This window comes from Rhinatrema bivittatum, chromosome 15, assembly GCF_901001135.1.
Source record: "Rhinatrema bivittatum chromosome 15, aRhiBiv1.1, whole genome shotgun sequence".
Lineage (NCBI taxonomy): Eukaryota > Metazoa > Chordata > Amphibia > Gymnophiona > Rhinatrematidae > Rhinatrema > Rhinatrema bivittatum.
Genome location: NC_042629.1, coordinates 76734169 through 76760018, shown reverse-complemented (window position 1 = coordinate 76760018; position 25850 = coordinate 76734169). Strand labels below are relative to the sequence as shown.

Here is a 25850-nt window from a genome sequence, read left to right as displayed (position 1 = left end):
GATGAAGATCCCCTCCTGTGCAGTTCTCTAGTTTCCTTGGCGTGTCGGTGCAATGTATCCTTGGGGCTCTGATGAAGATCCCCTCCTGTGCAGTTCTCTAGTTTCCTTGGCGTGTCGGTGCAATGTATCCTTGGGGCTCTGATGAAGATCCCCTCCTGTGCAGTTCTCTAGTTTCCTTGGCGTGTCGGTGCAATGTATCCTTGGGGCTCTGATGAAGATCCCCTCCTGTGCAGTTCTCTAGTTTCCTTGGCGTGTCGGTGCAATGTATCCTTGGGGGTCTGATGAAGATTCACTTTTCATTGGTTTAAAATGTATTCTTGCTTTACTGGTCTCACTGTGACCCCTGCATGCGGCTAGCTCTTCAGCTCTCTTTGCTGTATTTATTTGTATTCCTGAGATGGTGATTACCACAACAGAAATGGATTTTCTTAGAGTCAGAATGGGGAACGTGAACAAGCTGGGGGAGCTTTTAAACACTGATCTCTCCATATCTGGGACCCTGAAGATGCTGCATTTTGTATCAATCACTGGGTCTCTGGAGAAACATGGGTAATTTAGAGATAAATAATTTAGAGATGCCAGATGAGTCATCGGGAGACAGAAGGAGGTGTCATTGTCGATGTGGGGATCTGGAGGAGGCAGTAGTGGTGGCATCTGAACAGGTGGGTTAGAGGTTGTTGGGATTGGGCTTGAAGGCCAGAAGGGAAAGAGTGCAGGAGTTGGACTTGGTATGAGGTAAACTGTGTGAGAGAGAGTGTGCATGACGGTATGTGCCATGTAAGAGAGTCTGCAGGGGGAGAAAGTTCTCTGTACCACACAACCCAACTCATTTGCCAATCTTCGGGAGACCAAAACTCCAGAGTTCCCAGGTAGGAAGATCTGCTGAAGAATGAAATGTACATCAGAATGAAAAAGGCTGCATTTAAAAATGCTTCAGATTTTATTAGCACTGCTCATATTTTTCATATAAAAGCTTTTACTGTTGTCTCCTCTCCATGGCAGTCACTGGACAATAGGGCACCCCAGCCAAGGGCTATTTTCAGCAGCCCCTTCCCTTTTGGGCTTTATGCTTGCAGCACGGTGCCCCTAAGGCTTGCTGCTCAGGACAGTCACCCTGTTTGCTCACCCCCCTGCAACGTCTCAGGAAGAATGCAAAATGCCCAGATGGAAACCGAATCTTGCTGAGCTTGACGGAATTCACTCTTAGATCTACGGAGATTTTGTCCTTAGCTCTGTGGAGCTTGCATCAATTGCCAGGAGAGTCATTTCATTCCCTCCCTGTGGATGTATGGGGCAGGCATATTTTTCCCTATATGAGTTGCAATTAGGGAAGAATAACCCTTGCTGTAGTTACACAATGTTGGGTTCCATATTAGGAGCTACCACCCAGGAAAGAGATCTAGGTGTCATAGTGGATAACACATTGAAATCGTTGGCTCAGTGTGCCGCAGCAGTCAAAAAAGCAAACAGAATGTTGGGAATTATTAGGAAGGGAATGGTTAATAGAACGGAAAATGTCATAATGCCTCTGTATCGCTCCATGGTGAGACCGCACCTTGAATACTGTGTACAATTCTGGTCACCGCATCTCAAAAAAGATATAGTTGTGATGGAGAAGGTACAGAGAAGGGAAACCAAATTGATAAAGGGGTGGAACAGCTCCCCTATGAGGAAAGGCTGAAGAGGTTAGGGCTGTTCAGCTTGGAGAAGAGATGGCTGAGGGGGGATATGATAGAGGTCTTTAAGATCAAGAGAGGTCTTGAATGAGTAGATGTGACTCGGTTATTTACACTTTCGAATAATAGAAGGACTAGGGGGCATTCCATGAAGTTAGCAAGTAGCACATTTAAGACTAATCGGAGAAAATTATTTTTCACTCAATGCACAATAAAGCTCTGGAATTTGTTGCCAGAGGATGTGGTTAGTGCAGTTAGTGTAGCTGGGCTCAAAAAAGGATTGGATAAGTTCTTGGAGGAGAAGTCCATTAATGGCTATTAATCAAGTTGACTTAGGGAATAGCCACTGCTATTAATTGCATCAGTCTTCAACATACACCAATATAAGGGAATGCTTGTGCTATGGTGTTTCTTCTGTACGGTGGCTCTATTCAAGGACAACCAATTTGTGGGTGTCCTTTTTATTCGCCCCGTCTATTACTCTTTATTATCAAAATTTTGTGATGAATTAATTTCTATAGATATAGAAAAATTAATTCATCACAAAATTCTATAGATATAGAAAAATTAATTCATCACAAAATTTTGATAATAAAGAGTAATAGACGGGGCGAATAAAAAGGACACCCACAAATTGGTTGTCCTTGAATAGAGCCACCGTACAGAAGAAACACCATAGCACAAGCATTCCCTTATATTGGTGTATGTTGAATTATTACTGAAAGGGAAGAGGTTGGTTGATGTATTAATTGCATCAGTAGCATGGGATCTTCTTAGTGTTTGGGTACTTGCCAGGTACTTGTGGCCTGGATTGGCCACTGTTGGAAACAGGATGCTGGGCTTGATGGACCCTTGGTCTGACCCAGAATGGCAATTTCGTATGTTCTTATGTTTTGTTCCTCTGCTTTGTTCTGTGGTTCTGTGCAGTGACCCCCAAGCTCACCAGTGCAATTTCTATTATCACAGGATTTAATGAACCGAGAAGCTCAAAAGGAAAACTTGGACCAAAGGTTTCTGAGCATTTTCCGGAAGGGAAGAAAAAAGACTGTTGTACGGAATTTGGGACAAATGATCCATTATGCCAAAGTAAAATTTAAATTTCAGCACTGCCAGGTGAGTCCCTCTCACACACCTGTCCTTGGTCCCAGATTCCTGTTAGTTCTAGGCTGATACACCTGTACCTGTGTTACCTGCCCAGGCTGCACTAGTATTGGTTCCCAGGCTCCACCCCTCTCTGTGGAGCTGTGACTCATTTCCTGTGCTGGAGGTGCTCACCTCCCCATCAGCTCTCTGGTGATTAGACCTGCAATTATTATCCTGTTTGACAGGAACATGCAACATCCAGGAAATGGAAGCAGCAGCACCTTTGATGTAGGAAAGTGTTACTGATCCTTGAAAGCTGGACACTAGCATGTTCAGCCCCTGGCTTCCTAGCACAGAATAAAAGCAGCAATTCATGTTTTCTCCCTCCCACAGGAAGTCACTGATTGCTACTTGGAACTGTTTCAGTCCTTCCTGTATTTTCAATCTCGCAGCCAGAATGGATTGACCTATCAGGTAAGGGATTCTCAGGCCTATCCCTGACAATTGGACGGGGAAAGGGATAACAGGGGCAAGGAATTAATTTCAAGACCAGCAGGGGATCTTTGTCCAGTCCCTTGTTTTATTGGTAATTTCTCAGAGACAGAGAACCTAGAGGCAGTCTTACTAAGTCTGACCTGCACACTGTCTGGGGTTTCTGACACTGAAACCTGCTCCGCTTAGCTCAGGCCTGCAAGTCTCTACCTGTAATAGGATGGAGAAAGCCCTCCCCACACCAGAACTGCTTCAGCTTTCTCTTTGTGGGACTGCACTTATCTGATTACTGTGGCTCTATGACGAGGCAGATTGCAAAGCTGTCAATGTCATAAACTCACATGCACATATGCTAAGGAGTGCTGTGCTGGGTCAGACCAAGGTCCACTGAGCCCAGCATCCTGGCAAATCCTGAAAAGTGCATCTGCTTCTTGTTACTTCCTCAAGTCTTCCAGACTAAGGATGTGCGTTATGGACTTTTCCTGCAGGAACTTATCCAAACCTCTTTTAAACCCCGCTGTGCTCGTCGCCTCGACCACGTCCTCTGGCAACAGATCCCACAGCTTGAGAGTGAGCTGAGTCATAAAGTCCTTTCTAGGATTTATTCTGAATCTGCTGCTTGAGTGTCCTCTTATTTTAAAGGTCTTTGAAATGGTAAATAACCCATGCACACAAACCCATGCACACAAACTCATAGTGCATACGTGAGGTCCATATTCACTAACTTTGGAGGGATATTTAATAGCACAGCCGCACTATGAATGTCGCAGGCAGCTCTTTGACCTGACCAGACTTTAGCAGCTGACGCTGAATACTGGCTAAGTCAGCTCCTCCCAGTTATGCCCTGGAACGCCCCGGACTTATTTGCCGGCTAGAATTTAGCAAAATTAGGGCCCAAATATTAATTTTGAGCTAGCGGGCTCTATAGTTGTGAACATGGACTTCATTATGTGCGTGAAGGACACATGGGCCTGAGGAATCTGAGTGCCCAGCAGCCAGGGGAGGATGACCACACCCCCATATGTATGAGGTACGTTTTCACGAGCGCACCCCTCAAACCCTCGTGCTTCCAGCTTCCTCTGCACGTCTCTGTGTCACATGCAGGAAGGGCTGGGGCAGAGGAGGGTGGACCACCTCTTTCTCCTCGCACCACCCTACGTCCCTCGCCCAGTAATTCACCTCCTGTTTTGCTTACGCAGGGTTTGTTGCCTCTGAAGGAGCTGAGCATCTCTAAGCTGGAGACATCCTCGGCCCTGGAGCAGGACTATGCCTTCCGGATCACAGGTCAGGCCATTGCACCGGGATCCTGGGGCTTCCCCGGGCTTCCCCAGGCAGCTCAGATTCGCTGTATGGAAACCGTGGGAAACTATTCTTAAACCAAAGACAAGAACCCAGCATCTTAGCAAGGGTGGGAGAGGGGACTGGGGTGAGACTGTGCTCCCCTTCTCTGCTAGCAGCACATATCGCATGGCTTCTCCCCTGCCATCCCCCTCCCCTCCTACAGAAAGAGGGCCCACGGGCTATGAGGACAGAGAGGGAGAGAGGGCAGTCGTGACCTTCCACTGCCACCAAGGTCACGCAACTGTGCCCCTCCCCCTCCCCCTATCCTGGCTTCTGAGTCCCCTTTGCACAGGACAGGGGACGCAGGTCGCAGGCCCAGAACTGAACCTCTGAGCTAAGAGGGGGGCTTGGTGGTGGGGGCCCTTGTCTGGCAGGGAGAGGACTACTGAAAAGCAGCGCCCCCCACCCCCATACACACACACGGAGCAGGGGCCCCCCCCATACACACACACACACGGAGCAGGGGCCCCCCCCATACACACACACAGAGCAGGGCCCCCCCCCCATACACACACACATGGAGCAGGGCCCCCGCCCCCCCATACACACACACACGGAGCAGGGCCCCCGCCCCCCCCATACACACACACATGGAGCAGGGCCCCCCCCCCCCATACACACACACAGAGCAGGGCCCCCCCCCATACACACACACACGGAGCAGGGCCCCCCCCCCATACACACACACAGAGCAGGGGCCCACGCCCCCCTCCCATACACACACACAGAGCAGGGGCCCCCCCCATACACACACACACACACGGAGCAGGGCCCCCGCCCCCCCATACACACACACGGAGCAGGGCCCCCCCCCCATACACACACACATGGAGCAGGGCCCCCCCCCCCATACACACACACGGAGCAGGGCCCCCGCCCCCCCATACACACACACGGAGCAGGGCCCCCCCCCCATACACACACACACGGAGCAGGGGCCCCCCCCCATACACACACACGGAGCAGGGGCCCCCCCCCATACACACACACAGAGCAGGGCCCCCCCCCATACACACACACGGAGCAGGGGCCCCCCCCCATACACACACACAGAGCAGGGCCCCCCCCCATACACACACACGGAGCAGGGGCCCACGCCCCCCCCATACACACACACAGAGCAGGGCCCCCCCCCATACACACACACACACACGGAGCAGGGCCCGCCCCCCCATACACACACACGGAGCAGGGCCCCCCCCCCATACACACACACAGAGCAGGGGCCCACGCCCCCCTCCCATACACACACACAGAGCAGGGGCCCCCCCCATACACACACACACACACGGAGCAGGGCCCCCGCCCCCCCATACACACACACGGAGCAGGGCCCCCCCCCCCATACACACACACACGGAGCAGGGCCCCCCCCCCATACACACACACAGAGCAGGGGCCCCCCCCATACACACACACAGAGCAGGGGCCCCCGCCATCTCATGCTCCATGGGGGGGGGGGAGGGGGATGGAAGGAAGGAGCCTCTTGATTGCTGGTAAAGATCTGACGTGAATAAAGCAAGGAAAGTGTTCTGATGACCCAGCAGTCAGGATATGGATCAGGACTGCAGGCCTCCCATGGGCCCATCCCTCCTCTTCCTCCTCAATACAGGAGCCCTGCCCCCCCCCCCCCCCGGGGAAGGATGAGGAGGATCGGTCCGGCCCGCTTCATTCATCCTCACACTCAGATGGTTTGACTTTCCAGGACAAGACAACAATTCCCCCTCAGACAGCGTCAATCCCTCTTCTGCATTAGGTTCAGGGCCAAGAGCAGCACAGCCCAGCCCCTTCTCAGCCCCGTCAGTCACTGTCGGACACGGGACCAGGCCTCATGTTTTATTCAGAAGCCGCTTTGCAAACACAATGCGAGCAGTAGATGTGATGCCCTGAGGGAACTGCGCAACCTACCAGAAAAACTCTGCTGTGGGTGGGGGGTTTTTTGTTTGTTTGTTTGACAGGAAAATATATTAGAAATTCTAAAAACCAAATGTGCCACAGATGTTTTTATTGTAAACTGCTCTGATAGTTGTGCTAATGGCGTGGTACATCCATGTTTTAATAAGTGGCCACTGCTGACAGTAGGCCTGAATACTGAGCGTGGCGCCCTGCCTGCGGTCTCTCCAGCCAGCACAGGAGCTGCTAACCCCTGAGGTGCTCTTGACCCACCCGGTCTGCCCAGCTGGCTCTCCACATCACCTCCACACCTCTCTCTTCCACTGCCCTGTGTGCAGCCTGCTAGTAACGCCTTTCCTGTCCTGGGCCCACTCCTCTCATTCTTTGCTCTTGGTTTTGATGCTTTGGACCGGACCGGGGTCCTGTGTGCTCCAAGCTCAGGCTCTCTCTCTCTCTCTGCTTCTCTTCAGGTCCTCTGCTGAATCCCTTGATTGTGTACTGCCCAACCCAGCAGGATCTGCAGAAGTGGCTTTATCACCTAGAAAAGCAAATCCAGCTGAATGGAGGAAACGTGGCTGCATCTCTGCCACTGGAGGTTGGTGCCTCCTTGTCTGCCAGATTTCATATCCGTGTGCCTTGTCCACCTTTTAATAATGATGTGGAATGATGTATTTTCACCTCTCATTCAGCCCTGCCTTTGACCTGTATGTATCCATTTCTCAGCTTTCCTTTCAGGGCTCCCCTCTGTGTACTGCCCTCATGGTGCAGGGAGACTAAGTGCTGACATCCCTGAACGTTATAGCTTCCTCCCCAGGGCCCATCGTCTGTGCTATTAACCATCCTGTTCAGGGCCAGAGCAGAGGATCGAGCACAGCTCTGCTTCCTGGAAATGTCTTACTCTGCCTTGCTTACAGAAGCAGCGATACTACTTAGGGCGGTCTGAGGACATGGATTACAGCTATTTCAAGAATGGGGACCCTCTGCACATTCACAGTCACACAGCTTTATTGGCATTACAGGGCCGCTGCAATGGTATTAGGCAACCCTCGTGAACTTCCAGCCATGATTTTGATAATTAAACTCATCATTCATGATCTTGTAAAACACATCAGACTTTAGAATATGAAATCTGTTTCAGAAACCATGTGACAGTGTCTGATGAACGATAAAAATCAAGAAATGCGTACATTTATAAACGAAGAGAGATCCGTGCCACAGTGGCTAAGAGTAACCTCTGAAAAGGCTGCCTGGGCCGAGCTAAGGATGTTCCCCTAATTACTCACCGTACAAACAAACAAACAAACAGTGTCAGGTTCTGATGCCGCCTCCGTTTCACTGATGCAGATTTCTTCCATTATTGCTCACTTTATGAAGTAACACAAAACTCTGCAAAAAAGAGACTCAGAAACTATTCGGCAGTCCTTCCCTATTCTCCTGCTGTGAGTGCAGCTGCTGCCTAATGCTTAAACCAGCCCTGCAAATGGCCTTTTATTTATTATTTATTTATTTATTTATAGTTTTTTATACACCGCCGCTCATCAAAGATATCACGTCGGTGTACAATGAACAGGAACTTACGCCGGAGCGTTATACATTTAACAGGATTAAATAAGCATTATACATTTAACAAAAGTAAGAATATATATATTTGAACATAAAACAAGTCAAGCAACATAAACTGTTGCTTGACTTCTGGGTACTGCGCCCCCTCCTTCCCCCGTTCTTCAGTGGTGAGCAAATGCCTTTAACCTCACTAGAAAATCCTGAGACCTTTCCCGGGACCTGACCCGGCAGTCATGAGCAGCCCCCATTTCTGCTCTGCCTGTGGTGCCCCAGCAGCTGGAGCGGGGAAGGGGAGCTCGCTGGGCTCTTATGGGATCTTTGCTTCTCCTTTTATTAGAGCAGCAGCAGGGAGAAGGCAGAGCTGAGGTGGTCTGTGCAGAACCTGCCAGTGCAAGAGTGGGAAGGAACCCAGCGAGAGTCCCTGGGGGATGTCACCTGCGTCTCCAAGGTGAAACTCCAGCATTTACCCTTCCAGGTGAGAATGGTCGTACACTGACACAAAGCCCGGTCTCTCTCTTCCAGCTACACCCGTACCATCTATAAAGAGATCCTCGGGCCTGGCACGCTGCCTACTCATCGTGGTACTGCATCGTTAGCATGGTGGGAGCCCCGAGTAAAGGTGGGGTGGTGCTTGCTGGGGAGAGGGTCACGGGACTGACCATATCACGCTCCGTGTCTTTCACCCCATTCCACGGATTGCCACGTGAGTCCCCCCCTCCACTCCATTATCTGACCTGATCTGCCTCTACCCCCAGGAACAACACGAGCGGCTGCTGATCCTGTACCCCTCCACGCTGGTCATCCTGTCCGAAGAGCAGAATAGCCTGTACTTCAAGGTAAACGTTCAACATCCCCTGCTTGCTTTCCATGTAATGTGCACACGAGAACCCGACACACATGCACTTGGCTCGGTATCTCTCTGAAATATTGGCTGTGCAGCTCCTAAGTGCAACTTTCAGTCTAAAGAGGGTAAGCGGGCTCCATCTATCAGTGCCCCTGCCAGCTGCACCATGCTCAGCCTGGCTCCTTAATCCCAAACCTGGATCGTGCAATGGCGATCTTAAATAGAACTGCCCATGCATGCAGCATTCGTTCCGATCCCATCAGAAGGAGCATTTCCTGAGCAGGTGCTGTGTACACTGACGGCTCTCTGCAAACCCGAGGCAGACCAGCCTCACATGACCTGAGGCATCGGGTCCATTACAATAGCACGAGAGAGGACACCAGGAGACTGGTTTTCAAGTGCCTTTTTCATCATCTGAGTGGAAAAGCTGCAACTGCAGAGCTATTTATACCTACCCTGTGCCTGGGAAGAGTGAAGCACAGGCTGAGGGGGAGAGCAGCAAAGCCACAGAAAGGGATTGCTATGTGGAGAGGGAACTGCTCTCTCAGAGGGCAAGGCCCAGCCCCTCCTCCCCAGACGTGACTGCAGTTATTGGGAACAGAAAACTCCCAGAATCTGCATCTGTAATGTAATCCCGGCCGGGTCGGTGCCGCAGGTTAGGTAAGGAGACATATTTTGGAATGAGGTCAGTGGCAGCTGAGAGTGTAGCCTTACACTTGCCTGCCGACCGGAAGAGGAGAGAGACAGTGGGTGGGGGAAGCAGGGATGAGAGGGGCAGACAGTGAAAAGCAGCAGCTCTCCTGCTTCTCCCTGACAGCACAGGGACTCGTGGGGTGCCAGCCCTACCCAGGGGGGGTGAGTCATACTGCGCTGACTTGCCCAGGCACAGCAGCCTCCTGGCTTGGGCTCGGTGACTTTATTTCCTGCTGGCAGAAAAGGTAAACAAATAAACACAGGCAGCCCATGGTTTATGGGTATAATTGGTGAGGGTGGCTGTGGCTTCTTCCTTGCTGCGTCCTTAAATACATAAGACAACAGGTGCTGAGTCAGCACAGAGGCCAGGAAACACCCAGAGGGGGGAGGCTAACAGCAGGCAGAGAGCGGGCTTGGCTTGCGTTCTGGAGGCCCTGGAGGCAGCGGCTCACAGTCCCTGGAGGGTGATGATAGCTCCCCAGGGTTGTGGGCCCTGGTTTATGGCTTTGTTGGGGAGAAAAGGTTGGTGGTCACGTGGCAACCATTCTTTTGGTCCCAGTCTCGAAGCTGGAATGATGCAAGCACTAACGAATGAAAAAAAGCAGAAGGTTTTAGATAAAGCAGAGAAAGGTGCGGTGCTTCCTGCTGCCCCCAAGGTGAAGAGCTGAACTGTGGCTTTTTCTCTAAACAGGGGGAGCTTCCACTCAACGCAATACGCGTCACGGAGGACAAGGAGAAGTGGAAAAGATCGTTTTTACTGGAAGGTATGTAAGAAGCACTGCATGGGTCTGCTTAGGAAGGTGGATTTAGGAAAGAATAAAGATGAACTGGTTTTTGGCTGGAAGTATCTTTAATGCTAGCAAATAACACTAAAAATAGAAACCCCCCCAAAAAAGCTGGAACCGTCTACTGCAAAAGAGCCTGGATGTGAGTTTCTGAGACCCGACGAGAGCCTGGGAGGCCTGCAAAGCCCGGATCAATGTAAGCAGAGCGTTCAGCTTCCTCCAAGCCCAACACGGCTTGTAAAACTCTGCACCACGGGAAGCAGAGAGAAAACCTGAGTACCCGTGGCAGGGAAAAGCAACCCTTCTGCAAGTCTCTGTGGAGACCGGGAGAGATGGGGACTTTCCTCAACCCTAGTAAGGTTTAGAGAGCCATAAAGTTTCATTGTCTGATAAGAGCATTCCTGCCATTCTCACTGCATTCACTCAGCAGCCAGGCAGGTGACTCAGCTGTGCAAACAGCGACCCTGCACACAGGAGGAGAGCAATTACAACAGGAAGCAGGAGGCTGGACCAGTGCAGACCCAAGAACTGGACCCCTGGGCTGGGGGAGGGCGCCTAACTCTGGACATGTACAGGGGCACAGCGGCTGGAAATAATGTCTGGCTGTGTGGCTCAGGGAGTCATTTTAAACCGGGCGGCCTGCTTTCTAGTAAATTCCCAAAGGAAGACTTCCCGGCAGAGCTTCGGTTTGAAAACGTGGGGGTGGTCGGTGGGAAAAACAGTTTTTGTCTAGCTACAGACTTTAAGTAAAACAAGCTGCGGAAAAGAACTGAAAAAGAGGCGCACGGCCCTACCTCCCCGGGTAATGCACAGGGGTGAGCAGGGTTGTGAGGAGTGCGGGACTGCAATTGGCTTTCTCTGCATTATAATTGCTCTGCATTCTCTTTTGCTATTGTTAGCTGACTTGATTCCTTTTTGGGGACGAGGTTATGTAAATATATGAGAACATAAGAAAATGCCATACTGGGTCAGACCAAGGGTCCATCAAGCCCAGCATCCTGTTTCCAACAGAGGTCAATCCAAGCCACAAGTACCTGGCAATTACCCAAAAACTAAGTCTATTCCATGTAACCATTGCTAATGGCAGTGGCTATTCTCTAAGTGAACTTAATAGCAGGTAATGGACTTCTCCTCCAAGAACTTATCCAATCCTTTTTTAAACACAGCTACACTAACTGCACTAACCACATCCTCTGGCAACAAATTCCAGAGCAGACTCGTTCTATGCAGGGACATTTTTAAAGTTGAAATGTACCTGCATAATTTCAACCCTGCCTTTTTTCATGCAGCCAAAGCTAGGACATGTTATGAAAGTACAAATATAAAATCCACTTATCCACAAGTGGCTGACTCAGTTTGTGCTTGCCTAATCTTTGGAAGTTGCCCCTTAATGCTGACCATGGACACCGAGTGTACTCTGTTGTGTTGCCTGTACCTGGTTCGTAAGAGATTTGTACAGCTCTGCTCTCAGTCAGACACCTATTCTCCTGTTACGTTCCCTATAATTCAGCCAAAGGCAGCCTCTACTAACAAGGAAGGACATCCCATCCAATAAGGGACTTTTTCCCGTTCTGGTCTTTAGAGGATGAGACAGGGATGATGGGCACCAACGACATAGGAAAATGTGGGAGGGAGGTTCTGGAAGCCAAATTTAGGCTCTTAGGTAGAAAGCTTAAATCCAGAACCTCCAGGGTAGCATTCTCTGAAATGCTCCCTGTTCCATGCGCAGGTCACCAGAGGCAGGCAGAGCTCCAGAGTCTCAATGCGTGGATGAGACGATGGTGCAAAGAAGAGGGATTCAGTTTTGTTAGGAACTGGGGAACCTTTTGGGGAAGGGGGAGTCTCTTCCGAAGGGATGGGTTCCACCTTAACCAGGGTGGAACCAGACTGCTGGTGCTAACCTTTAAAAAGGAGATAGAGTAGCTTTTAAACTAGAACAAAGGGGAAAGCCGACAGTCGCTCAGCAGCGCATGGTTCGGAGAGATGTATCTTTAAAGGATACTAATGATGCATTAGAATTAGGGCATCCCGACAGTGAGGTTCCAATAATTAGAAAACTAGTCCAAGTGCCTGTAACTAAAAACTCACCTGAGCTAAAAAATTCCAATTTATCCCTATTAATTAAAAAGCAGAATGAAAATACAAACAAAAACCAAACTTTGAGATGTTTATATGTTAATGCCAGAAGTCTAAGAAGTAAGATGGGAGAATTAGAATGTATAGCAGTGAATGAGGACATAGACTTAATTGGCATCTCAGAGACATGGTGGAAAGAGGATAACCAATGGGACAGTGCTATACCGGGGTACAAATTATATCGCAATGACAGAGAGGAGCAGTCGGGAGGAGGTGTGGCGCTTTATGTCAGGGATGGCATAGAGTCCAACAGGATAAACATCCTGCATGAGACTAAATACAAAATTGAATCTTTATGGGTAGAAATCCCTTGTGTATCAGGGAAGACTACAGTGATAGGGGTATACTACCGTCCACCTGGTCAAGATGGTGAGATGGACAGTGAAATGCTAAGAGAAATTAGGGAAGCTAACCAAATTGGTAGTGCGGTAATAATGGGAGACTTCAATTACCCCAATATAGACTGGGTAAATGTATCATCGGGTCACGCTAGAGAGATAACGTTCCTGGATGGAATAAATGATAGCTTTATGGAGCAATTGGTTCAGGAACCGACGAGAGAGGGAGCAATTTTAGATCTAATTCTCAGTGGAGCACAGGATTTGGTGAGAGAGGTAACGGTGGTGGGGCCGCTTGGCAATAGTGATCATAATATGATCAAATTTGATTTAATGACTGGAAAAGGAACAGTGTGCAAATCCAAGGCTCTCGTGCTAAACTTTCAAAAGGGAAACTTTGATAAAATGAGAAAAATTGTTAGAAAAAAACTGAAAGGAGCAGCTACAAAAGTAAAAAATGTCCAAGAGGCGTGGTCATTGTTAAAAAATACCATTCTAGAAGCACAGTCCAGATGTATTCCACACATTAAGAAAGGTGGAAAGAAGGCAAAACGATTACCGGCATGGTTAAAAGGGGAGGTGAAAGAAGCTATTTTAGCCAAAAGATCTTCATTCAAAAATTGGAAGAAGGATCCAACAGAAGAAAATAGGATAAAGCATAAACATTGGCAAGTTAAATGTAAGACATTGATAAGACAGGCTAAGAGAGAATTTGAAAAGAAGTTGGCTGTAGAGGCAAAAACTCACAGTAAAAACTTTTCTAAATCTATCCGAAGCAGAAAGCCTGTGAGGGAGTCAGTTGGACCGTTAGATGATCGAGGGGTTAAAGGGGCACTTAGAGAAGATAAGGCCATCGCGGAAAGATTAAATGATTTCTTTGCTTCGGTGTTTACTGAAGAGGATGTTGGGGAGGTACCCGTAATGGAGAAGGTTTTCATGGGTAATGATTCAGATGGACTGAATCAAATCACGGTGAACCTAGAAGATGTGGTAGGCCTGATTGACAAACTGAAGAGTAGTAAATCACCTGGACCGGATGGTATACACCCCAGAGTTCTGAGGGAACTAAAAAATGAAATTTCAGACCTATTAGTAAAAATTTGTAACTTATCATTAAAATCATCCATTGTACCTGAAGACTGGAGGATAGCAAATGTAACCCCAATATTTAAAAAGGGCTCCAGGGGCGATCCGGGAAACTACAGACCGGTTAGCCTGACTTCAGTGCCAGGAAAAATAGTGGAAAGTGTTCTAAACATCAAAATCACAGAACATATAGAAAGACATGGTTTAATGGAACAAAGTCAGCATGGCTTTACCCAAGGCAAGTCTTGCCTCACAAATCTGCTTCACTTTTTTGAAGGAGTTAATAAACATGTGGATAAAGGTGAACCGGTAGATATAGTATACTTGGATTTTCAGAAGGCGTTTGACAAAGTTCCTCATGAGAGGCTTCTAGGAAAAGTAAAAAGTCATGGGATAGGTGGCGATGTCCTTTCGTGGATTGCAAACTGGCTAAAAGACAGGAAACAGAGAGTAGGATTAAATGGGCAATTTTCTCAGTGGAAGGGAGTGGACAGTGGAGTGCCTCAGGGATCTGAATTGGGACCCTTACTGTTCAATATTTTTATAAATGATCTGGAAAGAAATACGACGAGTGAGATAATCAAATTTGCAGATGACACAAAATTGTTCAGAGTAGTTAAATCACAAGCAGATTGTGATAAATTGCAGGAAGACCTTGTGAGACTGGAAAATTGGGCATCCAAATGGCAGATGAAATTTAATGTGGATAAGTGCAAGGTGATGCATATAGGGAAAAATAACCCATGCTATAATTACACGATGTTGGGTTCCATATTAGGTGCTACAACCCAAGAAAGAGATCTAGGTGTCACAGTGGATAACACATTGAAATCGTCGGTACAGTGTGCTGCGGCAGTCAAAAAAGCAAACAGAATGTTGGGAATTATTAGAAAAGGAATGGTGAATAAAACGGAAAATGTCATAATGCCTCTGTATCGCTCCATGGTGAGACCGCACCTTGAATACTGTGTACAATTCTGGTCGCTGCATCTCAAAAAAGATATAATTGCGATGGAGAAGGTACAGAGAAGGGCTACCAAAATGATAAGGGGAATGGAACAACTCCCCTATGAGGAAAGACTAAAGAGGTTAGGACTTTTCAGCTTGGAGAAGAGACGACTGAGGGGGGATATGATAGAGGTGTTTAAAATCATGAGAGGTCTAGAACGGGTAGATGTGAATCGGTTATTTACTCTTTCGGATAGTAGAAAGACTAGGGGACACTCCATGAAGTTAGCATGGGGCACATTTAAAACTAATCGGAGAAAGTTCTTTTTTACTCAACGCACAATTAAACTCTGGAATTTGTTGCCAGAGAATGTGGTTCGTGCAGTTAGTATAGCTGTGTTTAAAAAAGGATTGGATAAGTTCTTGGAGGAGAAGTCCATTACCTGCTATTAAGTTCACTTAGGGGCGGATTTTCAGAGCCCTGCTCGCGTAAATCCGCCCAAAACCGGGCGGATTTACGCGAGCAGGGCCCTGCGCGCCGGGAAGCCTATTTTACATAGGCCTCCCGGCGCGCGCAGAGCCCCGGGACTCGCGTAAGTCCCGGGGTTCTCGGAGGGGGGGCGTGTCGGGGGGGCGGGCCCGGTCGTCGCGGCGTTCCGGGGGCGTGTCGGCAGCGTTTTGGGGGCGGGTACGGGGGCGTGGCTATGGCCCGGGGGCGTGGCCGCGCCCTCCGTACCCGCCCCCAGGTCGCGGCCCGGCGCGCAGCAGGCCCGCTGGCGCGCGGGGATTTACGTCTCCCTCCGGGAGGCGTAAATCCCCCGACAAAGGTAAGGGGGGGGTGTAGACAGGGCCGGGTGGGTGGGTTAGGTAGGGGAAGGGAGGGTAAGGTGAGGGGAGGGCAAAGGAAAGTTCCCTCCGAGGCCGCTCCGATTTCGGAGCGGCCTTGGAGGGAACGGGGGGAGGCAGCGCGGCTCGGCGCGCGCAGGCTATACAAAATCGATAGCCTTGCGCGCGCCGATCCAGGATTTTAGTGGATACGCGCGGCTCCGCGCGTATCTACTAAAATCCAGCGTACTTTTGCTTGAGTCTGATGCGCAAGCAAAAGTAGGCTGATCGCGCTTCTTTTAAAATCTACCCCTTAGAGAATAGCCACTGCCATTAGCAATGGTTACATGGAATAGACTTAGTTTTTGGGTACTTGCCAGGTTCTTATGGCCTGGATTGGCCACTGTTGGAAACAGGATGCTGGGCTTGATGGACCCTTGGTCTGACCCAGTATGGCATTTTCTTATGTTCTTATGATGTGCGTGACATTTTCTCAGGATGTATGTCTAACGTCCACAGGCACACTGATGATGAGACAGGGATGGTGTGCGTGACATTTTCTCAGGATGTATGTCTAACGTCCACAGGCACACTGATGATGAGACATGGATGGTGTGCGTGACATTTTCTCAGGATGTATGTCTATTGTCCACAGGCACACTGATGATGAGACAGGGATGGTGTGCGTGACATTGTCTCAGGATGTATGTCTAATGTCCGCAGGCACACTGATGATGAGACAGGGATGGTGTGCCTGACATTTTCTCAGGATGTATGTCTAACGTCCACAGGCACACTGATGATGAGACAGGGATGGTGTGTGTGACATTGTCTCAGGATGTATGTCTAATGTCCACAGGCACACTGATGATGAGACAGGGATGGTGTGCCTGACATTTTCTCAGGATGTATGTCTAACGTCCACAGGCACACTGATGATGAGACAGGGATGGTGTGTGTGACATTGTCTCAGGATGTATGTCTAATGTCCACAGGCACACTGATGATGAGACAGGGATGGTGTGCCTGACATTTTCTCAGGATGTATGTCTAACGTCCACAGGCACACTGATGATGAGACAGGGATGGTGTGCCTGACATTTTCTCAGGATGTATGTCTAACGTCCACAGGCACACTGATGATGAGACAGGGATGGTGTGCCTGACATTTTCTCAGGATGTATGTCTAATGTCCACAGGCACACTGATGATGAGACAGGGATGGTGTGCCTGACATTTTCTCAGGATGTATGTCTAATGTCCACAGGCACACTGATGATGAGACAGGGATGGTGTGTGTGACATTGTCTCAGGATGTATGTCTAATGTCCACAGGCACACTGATGATGAGACAGGGATGGTGTGCCTGACATTTTCTCAGGATGTATGTCTAATGTCCACAGGCACACTGATAAACACAATCCGGGTCACTTGCTCCAGCCAGGAGGACTACCAGGAGTGGTTAGAATGCTTGCGAACATCCAAGTTACAGAACCGCGACTCCTCCCTGAGTGGATCGGGAAGTTTCCCCGGCTCTAGGCTGGCACACAATGGGCAGGTAAGTGCTGCAAGCTTCCCCCATGTGGGGACCGAGGCTCTTGTTCATCTCTGATGGACGCCTGGCTTGGAAGATTAATTCCTGCCCTGCCACTGTCTGACAACTTAGTTAGATAGGGAAAAATGAAGTCACTAAGATTGCCTTTCTGAATTCTGATGTTATATTTTGTTATTGTTGCTACCCCCGGGCTGGTGTTAAGCTGCTAAAGTCCTCTCCTGATGATGTTAGTCTCTGAAAGTCCTGAATTCCCTGGAGGGAGGGGGGAGACCACTTCCTAGCTCCTGAGCATTGGGTAATAATCACTGTGTTGTAAACAGCAGTAATAAGCACGCTGAAAACATTTAGTGGTTTTCAATGTAAGTTTTACTGATTAATGGTGGAAAGTTGATCCGCGTATTTGGTTAGAAGCTCCTGTTCTTCAGACCCTGTAATAAGTTTGTGACTCTCAGCTTCCAGTGAATGAATTCTCTTCCTGATCCAGGGCGGACCTTCCTCCCAGATCTTTCCCAGCAGTCATTCCCCTCTCCTCACATCTTCATGCTGTGGACGTGGAGCCGCAGAGCATCTTCTCCTCCTTCTTTCCCCCAGGAATGACCCCAGTTATTTCCTGCACAGGACTTCCACCCGTGCTCCCCGTGGCTCTTCTCTGAGCTACACCGGGCCCCTGCCCCTCAGGCAGGCTGTCAAAAGAAAACCTTAGAAAAAGGGGGAATGAAGGGTGGAGGAAAAAAAAGAAAAGGGCCCCGAGGGACATCTTAAGGTTACAAAAAGGCACCCGTTCTAGTTTTCTAAATCCAGGTCTCAACCCTACAGACCCATGAGTCCCTCCCTAAGATAAAAACAAACAATCGGGGGAAAGCGCGGTGACAGCTGCCACTACACGAGATAACTCAAACGTCCACAGCCTAGGATGCAGGCAGGAGTTTCCATAGTCTGAGAGCTCACCATCTCAGCTTCTCTTCCCCCCTAACAAATGCAACAATCATCTTTACTGGAGATCCTATAGGCTCTCTGTATTGTTACCATTATTAAATCAGATGCTGCTGTGCTGATCCGCCTCAGAGCCCCATGCAGGGGTCACACTGATGCACATAAAGCATGAATACAGCACAGAGAGCTGAAGAGCAGATCTTCATCAGAGCCCATGCAGGGGTCACACTGATGCACATAAAGCATGAATACAGCACAGAGAGCTGAAGAGCAGATCTTCATCAGAGCCCCATGCAGGCATCACACTGATACACATAAAGCATGAATACAGCACAGAGAGCTGAAGAGCAGATCTTCATCAGAGCCCCATGCAGGCATCACACTGATACACATAAAGCATGAATACAGCTCAGAGAGCTGAAGAACAGATCTTCATCAGAGCCCCATGCAGGGTCACACTGATACACGTAAAGCATGAATACAGCATAGACAGATGAAGAGCAGATCTTCATCAGAGCCCCATGCAGGGTCACACTGGTACACATAAAGCATGAATACAGCACAGACAGCTGAAGAGCAGATCTTCATCAGAGCCCCGTGCAGGCATCACACTGATACACGTAAAGCATGAATACAGCACAGACAGATGAAGAGCAGATCTTCATCAGAGCCCCGTGCAGGCATCACACTGATACACATAAAGCATGAATACAGCACAGACAGCTGAAAACGAAAATGTCCCCGTTGCTGTGATATCACTGATTGGAATTTAAAGTTCGGCAGGTTTATGGTCTTCCAACCTTGCTCACCACTGGCTGGCATCACTGTGTTAAAGTAAAACATCAGAGCCAGACCTGTGTCACTGCCTTACATCCCCATCCTCCCTGCCCCTGGCAGAGCCAGTGCTTCCATTAGGCAAATTAGGAGGCCCCAGCAGCATGAAGCTTAGAGGGGTGCTGTGCCAGAGCCGCTGCCGCAGTAGGTACACTGGGAAGGGGTGCATGCCCAAACGTTTGCCTTAGGATGCCAAAACTTGCAGCGGCCCTGGCACTTGGTGATAAGTCACTATTCTTAAAGTAATCCCTGAAATCTGGGCTGAGCTGGAGAATGGGAGGCAGCTCTCACTAATTCTGGTTTACTCTGTAGCTTCCAGGAAGTGAGAGAAGCTCCTTGGGCTCTGAGGGCCGCGCCAGTTCCTGTACATCAGCAGGGAAGATGCCCAGCTCCTGCCGCCACACCCACAATCCTGGCTCTCTATCCAACAGACAGTCCTTCGCCTTTCTACCTGACCAACATCTGCCAGAGGATCCTCTGTCCCCTGGCTACACTCAGCCCATCCACGTAAGCAGACAGCATTATTCCAGCCTCGCTTTCACATCTGCAGATGAGACCTGCCTGATCTCCAGGGCTCACGTACCTTGGGTTTGGGCATCCTGAGAGAGATTTGCATATAGACTGCTTCAACTGTATGCAAATCTGTCTCCTGCATATTCATTACGAGTATCTTGAAAACCTGAGCAGGTTTCCTCCCTCTGTGCATGACTATAAGTGTCAGGATGCAGTTTATCCAGCACTCGTCTGCCTCTGCGCACTTCACGACAACGGCAATGGCAGGCACGGCAGCACATGAGGCTCAGGTCTGTAATATTCCCAGAATTTTCTCTCCTTCAGTGTATTACAGATCCCGGCTTGTCCACTGACCTCAAGCGGGGAGGAAGCAAGAGAGGATCTAAAGGAAGGTGCGGTCTGACAATTCAGCTGCCACCATCGCACACCATCCCTGATCCCAACAGGAATTCCTACAGCTTAATCCCTGAACACCCCAGAGAGGGTCTCCTTTCCCCTCTCTACAATGAACCCTATCAGCCTGCCACAAAGCCACAGCAGGAGGAGCTGCACCATGTACGTGAGATTTCCTCAGCTATCTCTGCACTCCCGCTCCTGTGGGCATTTGGGAAGAGCCTGCGTCCAGCAGGGCAATCTGAGGATTGTAGGGGGAGGTGGGCAGGGTCTGAGGGTTGTAGGGGGAGGTGGGCAGGGTCTGAGGGTTGTGGAAGGGGTGGGCAGGGTCTCTGCTCTGAGGGTTATGGAGGGGGTGGACAGGGTCTGAGGATTGTAGGGGGCCAGAGTGAGGGGGGGTGGAGGGGGGTGGGCAGGGTCTGAGGGTTGTGGAGGGGGTGGGCAGGGTCTGAGGATTGTAGGGGGGCCAGAGTGAGGGGGGTGGGTGGGTCTGAAGGTGGTGGAGGGGGTGGGCAGGGTCTGAGGATTGTAGGGGGGCCAGAGTGAGGGGGGGTGGGCGGGTTCTGAGCATTATGGAGGGGGGTGGGCAGGGTCTGAAGGTGGTGGAGGGGGTGGGCAGGGTCTGAGGGTTGTGGAGGGGTGGGCAGGGTCTGAGGATTGTAGGGGGGCAGGGTCTGAGGGTTATGGAGGGGGTGGGCAGGGTCTGAGGATTGTAGGGGGGCAGGGTCTGAGGGTGGTGGAGGGGGTGGGCAGGGTCTGAGGATTGTAGGGGGGCAGGGTCTGAGGGTGGTGGAGGGGGTGGGCAGGGTCTGAGGATTGTAGGGGGGCAGGGTCTGAGGGTTATGGAGGGGGTGGGCAGGGTCTGAGGGTTGTGGAGGGGGTGGGCAGGGTCTGAGGATTGTAGGGGGGCAGGGTCTGAGGGTTGTGGAGGGGGTGGGTAGGGTCTGTGTCGGTCAGTAACTCTGAGCTGAGAGCTGCATACCAGTCTGAGGTATTGACATTACTGGCTGGAAGGGACACAGAGAGTTAGATCAGGTGTCAGGATCACTCACCCAGAGGATAAAACCGTTCCTAAGCTTGCTTTATTTCTTTTGCAGTTAAACAGATGGAGCCTGGCAGAAAGTCGTCATTCTGCTGGCTTGGTCACCTCAGAAAAAGTCCCTGTGATGGCTGCACCCAAATCCCCACTCTATGCTGACCCTTACACTCCCACAGCACCTGACCCTGCTGCAGCCAGCTTTCTGCAAGAGGTATGACCTCAGCTCACCCGTTGGTCTTCCGCCTGCCTCAACAGCAATGAATAATAAGCAACCCGTCCATACTACAGACTACAAGTCCAAGCCCCCGCCGCGCCTGGCTGCTCCCGAACCTCTAAAGCAGCAGCTGACGTCAGCGCGCCTGGCCATGGGCCGAGCCGAAAGGAGCAGCAGAGGGTCAGGATAAGGCTCCGTGAGATCTTCTCCCCACAGCTGATCCGAGTGAGAGCACAGTCAGCCCGGGTCATCAGACCGCTGGGGACCATACTATTAACCCTTGACTCCAGCTTCTCAACGGTTCATTGCAAATGGATGGAAAGAGCTTGCACTTGGGAGTGTCCTCTCATCAGCTGATTTGTGGTGCTGGGGGGTGCATCAGTTTCCTCTTCCTCCACTCTGCCTCCCCCCTTCTCCCTATATATATATACATATATACATATATATATACATATATATACAGAACAACGTGGACCCAACCCGTCTGCTGCTAGAGCAATGGTTCAAGCCCCAGGCAGATCAGGTGGTCCATACGCTCTTTTTCTGCCATCGCGTTTCCATGTTTCTGAAAATGTCTGGCGCGCCATCCTCCACTGAGCAGGCAGTGCAGGCAAGGAGAGGACTCGGATGGCAAAAGAAGAGGTAGGGAAGCAGTGCAAGCCCCTCCGGTCAAGAAAGGAAGAGGGGGAGGAGAGAGACATAAGCCATCACGACGAGTCTCCCCACATCCATCTCTCTCAGCCTGGGGGAGAGGACAGAGGGTGGACAGACTGAAGGAGGAGGAAGAGGAGCTGCTGCTGTGTGCATAGCGGGTGCCAGCCGTCAATGGGTGCCCGCCAGGGCTCCTGCGTCAGCCCAGAAGAGGCTCTCACGAAGCAGCTCCTACACGTTTCAGTCCCCATTGGTGACTCTTGTTGCTGCGAGCTGCTAAGAGTAGATTGCAGGTACCCAGGCAGCGGTGACCTTTCTGTGCTATACTAATTGGGAAACATGGTACTAGAAACACTCACTGTACTGGGTCCAAATCCCGTCTCTTCTGACCCATCAGGGATGTGCTCTCCTAATTCCAGGGTTGCATTGTGCTTTTCTGTGTCACCTTTATCATCCTGTGCAGCTGCTGCAAAATAAAATGGCACAGGCATTGGATCCCCTAATTAATGGTTTTGTGATACCTTGAGACTGATGGGTTCCCAGTGTTACCAGTAAGCAGGAGCCCCTGGTGCAGACGCAGCATCCTCAAAGCCCGTAGCCTGTCTCTGTGAAACAAGGTGCTATGAGACCAGGAATGGTCCATGAGGAAAGTAAGAGTATGAGATGGGATTTTTTTATATTTCAAATCAAAATATGTTTCCTGGGTTAAGGAAAATGAAAGAACTCTGAATGGAGCACAACTGGCAAAAAAATGTTGGTTCCTAAGAAAAGAGAGCCGGTGCATCTTGTCCACATACCTGCACCACCACTAAGGATCCTGTGAGATCGCTGGTGTGGGCAGGAGATGGGAAACCAGAGAAGGAAGAGGCAAGTCACTTTTCTGTTGGTCCTACTCACCTAGTTGTTCTTTCTCTTAGATATTGAGGAACCAGTGCCAGCTGAGACTGGAACCATCAACAAGCCTGGCTTTTTCTGCCAACCCTGTCTCCCACCCACTGCTCAGCAGCAATCAGCAGACTGAGGGAGCTGCAACCCAGCGGTACCACGAGCCAAACCCTTCTGCACAGTTCCAGCCTGGCCCACCTGACAAGGACTTCTATCAGAAAAATGTACGTACAGGAGGTCAGAGTGCAGCATGTCTACAAAACGTATGTGAATACGAGTGGACACAGGTGTGTATGTGTGCTCATGCCTAGATAAGGTGTGTGTGTGCTCACGCCTGGATAGGTGTGTGTGTATGTGTGTGTGTAGGTGTATGTGTGTGTGTATGTGTGTGTAGGTGTGTGTGTAGGTGTGTGTGAGTGTGTGTGTGTGTGAGTGTGTGTTTGTGTGTGTGTGTGTAGGTGTGTGTGTGTGTTCATGTCTGGATAGCTCTGTGTGTGTGTGAGTGTGTGTGTGAGTGTGTGTAGGTGTGTGTGTGTTCATGTCTGGATAGCTCTGTGTGTGTGTGTGTCTGTGTGTGTAGGTGTATGTGTGTCTGTGTGTGTAGGTGTGTGTAGGTGTGTGTGTTCATGTCTGGATAGCTGTGTGTGTGTGTAGGTGTGTGTGTGTTCATGTCTGGATAGCTCTGTGTGTGTGTGTGTGTATGTGTGTAGGTGTGTGTATGTGTGTGTGTTCATGTCTGGATAGGTGTGTGTATGTGTGTATAGGTGTGTGTGTAGGTGTGTGTGTGTGTGTTCATGTCTGGATAGGTGTGTGTGTACGTGTGTGTGTGTGTGTGTAGATGTCTGGATAGGTGTGTGTGTAGGTGTGTGTGTGTTCATGTCTGGATAGGTGTGTGTGTAGGTGTGTATAGGTGTGTGTGTGTGTGGGTATGTGTGAGTGTGTATGTGTGTGTGTAGGTGTGTGTGTGTGTATTCATGTCTGGATAGGTGTGTGTGTAGGTGTGTGTGTTACTGCATGCGCACACGTCTTTTAAAGAGTTGTAAGTAGTGGAACTTTTCTTGCCTTCCAGGTGTCCTGTTTAAGAGGGGATAGTCCAGGACTTCAGAACCTGCCAGGTGAGGGTCTGGGACTGGAAGCAATGGGATAGGGAGGAAGATCTAATGAGACATTGAAAAAAGAAGGGCGGGAGGTCAGAAAGTCTCAATAAACCCTGTAAAAGGGCAGTGATCTCCAGATTTTGGAAGACGTCTCTCAGTCTGAGAGCCCTTTGCAGTCACATTGAGACTTCCAGAGTGCGAGAGTGGCCGGGGAGGAGGGGGGCAGAGGTAAAGTCTGCTAATCCTGGCCTTGAGGGAAAAACAAGTTTTGTTTTCTGCACGAGAATCCTAGGTATGGAGCTGTTTCCAGCCAGCGCGGAGCTTCCCCTTCCTCTCAGTTTTGCGCTGAGCCTGCAGAATGCAGTCGCATTTCTGGTGACCCCTGCATGTGCCACAGGACCTTCTGAGCTGAGCCTTCGCACAGCTGCTCCCGCCACGACTCGGCGGGGTGTGAAGGACAGGCCATGTCTGACATGTCAACCTTGGTGCAGCAGGCGTGTCCTTGAGTGATTAAGCACTGCATAACCCACTGCATGTGGAAAGCACTGCAAACACGCTCTGCATGCAGACACTGTTTGCTATAAGCAGTGCCACTGCACATTTGGGACAGATTTCTCACTAAATACAAAAATGCAAGTATGCAGAGATTTTCTGGGCCACACAGGATAATAAAATTATATGGGGAGAGGCTCGTTTCATCCACTGCATGCTGGGACTTGCAGTTTCCATGCTTGCAATGGGTGGAAAAGCATCCAGTCCATGGGGAGAACCTGAGCCAGTCCCAGAGGACCTTGTGAGACTGGAAGATGGGGCGTCCCAATGAAATTTAATGTGGACAAGTGCAAGGTGATGCATATAGGGAAAAATAACCCTTGCTGTAGTTACACAATGTTAGGTTCCATATTAGGAGCTACCACCCAGGAAAAAGATTTGTGTCATAGTTGATAATACATTGAAATCGTCGGTTCAGTGTGCTGCAGCAGTCAAAAAAGTAAACAGAATGTTAGGAATTATTAGGAAGGGAATGGTTAATAGAACGGAAAATGTCATAATGCCTCTGTATCGCTCCATGGTGAGACCGCACCTTGAATACTGTGTACAATTCTGGACACCGCATCTCAAGAAAGATATAATTGCGATGGAGAAGGTACAGAGAAGGGCAACCAAAATGATAAAGGGGATGGAACAGCTCCCCTATGAGGAAAGGCTGAAGAGGTTAGGGCTGTTCAGCTTGGAGACGAGACGGCTGAGGGGGGATATGATAGAGGTGTTTAAAATCATGAGAGGTCTAGAACGGGTAGATGTGACTCGGTTATTTACTCTTTTGGATAATAGAAAGACTAGGGGACACTCCATGAAGTTAGCAAGTAGCACATTTAAGACTAATCGGAGAAAATTCTCTCACTCAACGCACAATAAAGCTCTGGAATTTGTTGCCAGAGGATGTGGTTAGTGCAGTTAGTGTATCTAGGTTAAAAAAGATTTGGATAAGTTCTTGGAGAAGTCCATTACCTGCTATTAATTGTTGACTTAGGGAATAGCCACTGCTATTAATTGCATCAGTAACATGGGATCTACTTAGTTTTTGGGTACTTGCCAGGTTCTTATGGCCTGGATTGGCCACTGTTGGAAACAGGATGCTGGGCTTGTTGGACCCTCAGTCTGACCCAGTCTGGCAAGTTTATATGTTTCCTGGTCACCCTATTTGGAAGGCCAGTGACAAGACACAGGCATGTTACCATTTCCTATAGGCCATAGCATTGCGTATGCAAGTGCACGGGTGCACAGTTAGGTCACCAAGCAGCACAAAGACCTATACAATGGTCACCAAGAGCTGCTTTCTTCACCTACAATGTGAACAGAAATGGAGACCAATCAAAGCATAGTAGCACCCATGTAGCTCTCTGATTGGCCCCTGCTTCCCTTAACTAAAGAGCCAGGAAGTGTCATCCCAGACCTCTGCCTTCCTCCTCTCTCTCTCACACTGGCAGAACTCGATCCAGTTATAGTTTAGAGTTTGGTAACAGGTGATG

General features: G+C 49.7%; 1 protein-coding gene across 1 annotated transcript in view; it reads left to right on the top strand.

Annotated features, from left to right (window-relative positions):
* Positions 1-25850, top strand: part of PLEKHN1 (pleckstrin homology domain containing N1) — a 30424-nt gene that overhangs the window by 3773 nt on the left and 801 nt on the right. Inside the window, exons 3-15 of the mRNA XM_029578944.1 lie at positions 2643-2789; positions 3153-3233; positions 4451-4535; positions 6956-7080; positions 8386-8523; positions 8804-8884; positions 10277-10349; positions 17107-17261; positions 19338-19532; positions 19863-20093; positions 21029-21181; positions 22753-22944; positions 23790-23835. Of these exons, the coding sequence (XP_029434804.1) occupies positions 2643-2789; positions 3153-3233; positions 4451-4535; positions 6956-7080; positions 8386-8523; positions 8804-8884; positions 10277-10349; positions 17107-17261; positions 19338-19532; positions 19863-20093; positions 21029-21181; positions 22753-22944; positions 23790-23835 (1702 nt within the window). The remainder of the gene's footprint in view (positions 1-2642; positions 2790-3152; positions 3234-4450; positions 4536-6955; positions 7081-8385; positions 8524-8803; positions 8885-10276; positions 10350-17106; positions 17262-19337; positions 19533-19862; positions 20094-21028; positions 21182-22752; positions 22945-23789; positions 23836-25850) is intronic.